Source organism: Austrofundulus limnaeus, unplaced genomic scaffold, assembly GCF_001266775.1.
Source record: "Austrofundulus limnaeus strain Quisiro unplaced genomic scaffold, Austrofundulus_limnaeus-1.0 Scaffold217, whole genome shotgun sequence".
Lineage (NCBI taxonomy): Eukaryota > Metazoa > Chordata > Actinopteri > Cyprinodontiformes > Rivulidae > Austrofundulus > Austrofundulus limnaeus.
This window is the reverse complement of record NW_013952619.1, coordinates 493,368-497,062: the sequence shown is the minus strand read 5'-3', so window position 1 is coordinate 497,062 and position 3,695 is coordinate 493,368. Positions and strand designations below refer to the sequence as shown.

The window sequence follows — 3,695 nt, the reverse complement described above, 5'->3', positions numbered from 1 at the left end:
GGCACAGGACCTTTAAAGATAGAAATTACAATGGCAGCTGTAGGACAAAGTATGCAGGAGGAGTAGCGTGGCAACGTGGAAGAAGACGGAATAAGTTGAATAATAAAGAGAAACAGGAAAACAATAGTGCACACTGATTACACGCTGATGCTTTGAAAAATATAATAATGTCAGAAACAAATCTTTTTTTCCAAACATGGTTTGGAAAATCAAACTAACATATACAACTGGATCTTCCCCGGTTCGAAAACAGAGCTGACAAGGATTTTTTTTCTTGTATCAATTCCCCACAATCTTCTGACGTTGTTTCATTAATGCCTACACAGTGTCTGTTCACGAGCCGCTCCCAAACCTGTCTTCCATTTTTAAAGTCGTACAAAAGGGAAGCTCTGCTACCTTTTGGGATCACTGGCTGACAAGATAATAATGGTGCTTAGATAGCAGGTTTCAAGGGATGAGGTCTTGTTGTCTGGGTGATAAAATGATACAGTAGGTTTACTGTGACTTGTCATGACCAGCCTATATGACAACTGGATTTCACAGCTCCTCATCAAAGTCCTACATTATCTCTAATGTGCACATCTTCAGTATATTTTTTAAATGTATTTAAAATCATTCTTTTATAATATTTTCATCTTTTGAATGATTTTTTTCTTGTCTCTTTTTATCCTGTTTTGGCAGACTTGCTAATATCCACTGGGCTTTTTTTTATTTCACATTCTGACAAATGGTGTTTWAATACCTCAAACAAAGGCAGATAATAAAAGCTGAATGTCAGATGCCTGCTACGATTTATCCATGTTTCTGTTGCAGTACCATTTCTGTTCAGAAATTGAACACTGATGGAAAGATGGTCATTAAAAATATCCTTTTGTCCTCCTCAAATGTTCCTYATGTCGCTACAATCAACATATATGCGATAGGATAAATAATAAATCGAGTAACTCACATAGTTTAGCAGAAAAATAAATGAGGCTGTCTTTATTCTTCACTGAGCTTCTGTGTATTCATTTCACAGGAATATGAAGCACCTTGTATAATAGCGAAACCATTGACATCTAATTGGTTTTCTAATCAGATGCTTCATTATCAAGATAACATTAACTAATTACAAACAGTAGCGTGGTCATTTTTAATCAGTCTTGCACACGTTTGCTTTTCAATGCAATCAATCATTAGTACGTTGATTATGATGATATCGTTGCTGAATGCGCTGGAAATGCAATCTGTTTGGATTCAAGTTTCATGCAGCAAACAGTTGCTCTGAACTGCTGACAGATAATATCATCGGAGCTCCTCAGTCATCCTATATTTTCCTAGACAAACTTGCAAACTGAGCTTTGAAAAACCTGCAGGCTGCTCATTAACGGAGGGTTAAAAAAATCTCTCCTCGTTCCTTTATTTAGTCCTGCCTTTTCCCATTAGCATACATGTCAAACAGTATCTCTTCCAGTTTGCCCCGTGGCGCTTTAGATCCTGTGGCCCTTAAAAAAAGTGGCTTCCTTACTCGGTGTGACTAAAATGAGCCAAATATTTTTGGAAAACCCATACGAGGGGTTAGCTGTGCCACAGCAAAAATGCCAGTGTTAATTTAACACCCACAAAGTTAATTTCAACACCAACCAAGTGTCGATAAGTGTCCACACTCACTGGTGTTAAAATAACATTTGTGAAAGTGTTAAATTTCAACACCCATTTTTTTGTTAATTTAAAACCAACAATACTTGGTGTCACATTAACATAAAAATAGTGTTAGTGTTAAAATTAGAGATGTGACGTTCGCGAACGATCCGAGTCTTTTGAACGGCTCTTTACAATGAATGATAGGAGCCGAATCACGGGCAATAATGAGCCATTTGTAGTTTTATTTCTTTTATTCCTCATATAATCTTTTTTTTTTGTTTTATATTTAAAATCATTCCCGCTTTGCTTTTTCATGGAAACAGGAGGAGTTGTGGAGTGCAGAAGCTCACGGTGAAAGGGGGGTTTCCGCTTGACAAACACATGGTTTCACCCACGTGATGCGATTACATCATTTCATAAAGCTACGTGATGATGTAATACGTTCAAAATTGAACGGGTCGATGAAACAAACGGCTCCCCAAGATCTGGATCCCTTCGAAGAGCCATTTATCCCATCTCTAGGTGTTATAAAGGATAACAGACACTACAAGGTGTCTATACACCATATATTTGAGTGTAAATTTAACACTCAGAGTTACTAACAAACTCTTAGTAGTGTTTCATTAACACTGCTCAGTAGTTAGTAGAAAAGTATGATGGAGTCACCCTTCACACACCAGGAAGTACCTCTCACTCATGGTGTCAATTTTTGGCCAATAACATAAACTTAAAGTTGNCACCCACGTGATGCGATTACATCATTTCATAAAGCTACGTGATGATGTAATACGTTCAAAATTGAACGGGTCGATGAAACAAACGGCTCCCCAAGATCTGGATCCCTTCGAAGAGCCATTTATCCCATCTCTAGGTGTTATAAAGGATAACAGACACTACAAGGTGTCTATACACCATATATTTGAGTGTAAATTTAACACTCAGAGTTACTAACAAACTCTTAGTAGTGTTTCATTAACACTGCTCAGTAGTTAGTAGAAAAGTATGATGGAGTCACCCTTCACACACCAGGAAGTACCTCTCACTCATGGTGTCAATTTTTGGCCAATAACATAAACTTAAAGTTGTACAACTTGATCAAACTGAACAAGAAAACAAACCAGAACAACAAATTTTTACTCTCATGAACGTCTTTAATAGTCATAAACATGCAAAAATGTCATTTCTGCAAGATTTCTCAGCAAGGAATGCTGGGTAAATACTAATCTGTCTGACGTGAGGTGGAAGAGGGCGGGGCTTTTCAGAATACTAATCGCTATTTCAATCTTTCTATCTTTCTAATTACTTCTCTCTCTGTTTTTCTCTCTGTCTCTATCTTCTCTTCACTTAAAAAAAGTCACTGATGATGAAGAAATAAGCAAACTAAATAAACTAATATTTGGTTTTGTTTTCTACTGAAGTCACAAAAAAAAAAAACAGAATACTGCTTTCAACACTGCATGGTGTCATATAACAACACTGTTAAGTGTTTTATAAGACTTAATAGTGGGCGGAGCTTATTTAACACTGTCCAGTGTTGAGACAACACTGAGGAAATCAACACTGTGAATTAACACCAACACTGGGTGTGAGTGTACTCAGAAAGTGTTAAAATAACACTAAGGGGTGTTAAATCAACACCCAAAAGTTTAACACTGACATTTTAACACTCCTGTTTTTGCTGTGTGTCGTGTGCTGCAGAGGAAAGAGGTTGTCCTTTTGTCTCATAGTACTTTTTTTTTTTTTACATTTCTGCCTGCTGTCCAGACGAGTTCCAGAACTTTGTGCGAAGGCTYCCAACCTTCTACGCCCTGAACACCTCCGCCGTCCAGTACTTTTGGAAAGCGGAGCCGTCCGTCCACCAGCGCTACAAACAGCTGGAGCTCAGCGCTCAGCAGCTCCTGAGCAAAGCGCGACGCATCGTCAACAAGCTCTTCGCCCTCAGCAAGAGGTGTCAAACTCAGCCAAAAATCATCACGCTGCGGGAGAGGTGAGCAACGGATACTGTGTGTGTGTGTGTGTGTGTGTGTGTGTGTGTGTGTGTGTGTGTGTGTGTGTGTGGCAGTGCTTTGAAT

At 38.5% G+C, this 3,695-nt stretch overlaps 1 protein-coding gene across 1 annotated transcript in view; it reads left to right on the top strand.

Moving 5' to 3' along the window:
* LOC106525208 (BMP/retinoic acid-inducible neural-specific protein 3) overlaps nucleotides 1-3,695 on the top strand; it is a gene marked incomplete at its 5' end in the record, with an annotated part of 98,386 nt that overhangs the window by 82,357 nt on the left and 12,334 nt on the right. The window contains 1 exon segment of the mRNA XM_014019361.1: nucleotides 3,388-3,610. Coding sequence (XP_013874815.1) covers nucleotides 3,388-3,610 — 223 coding nt within the window.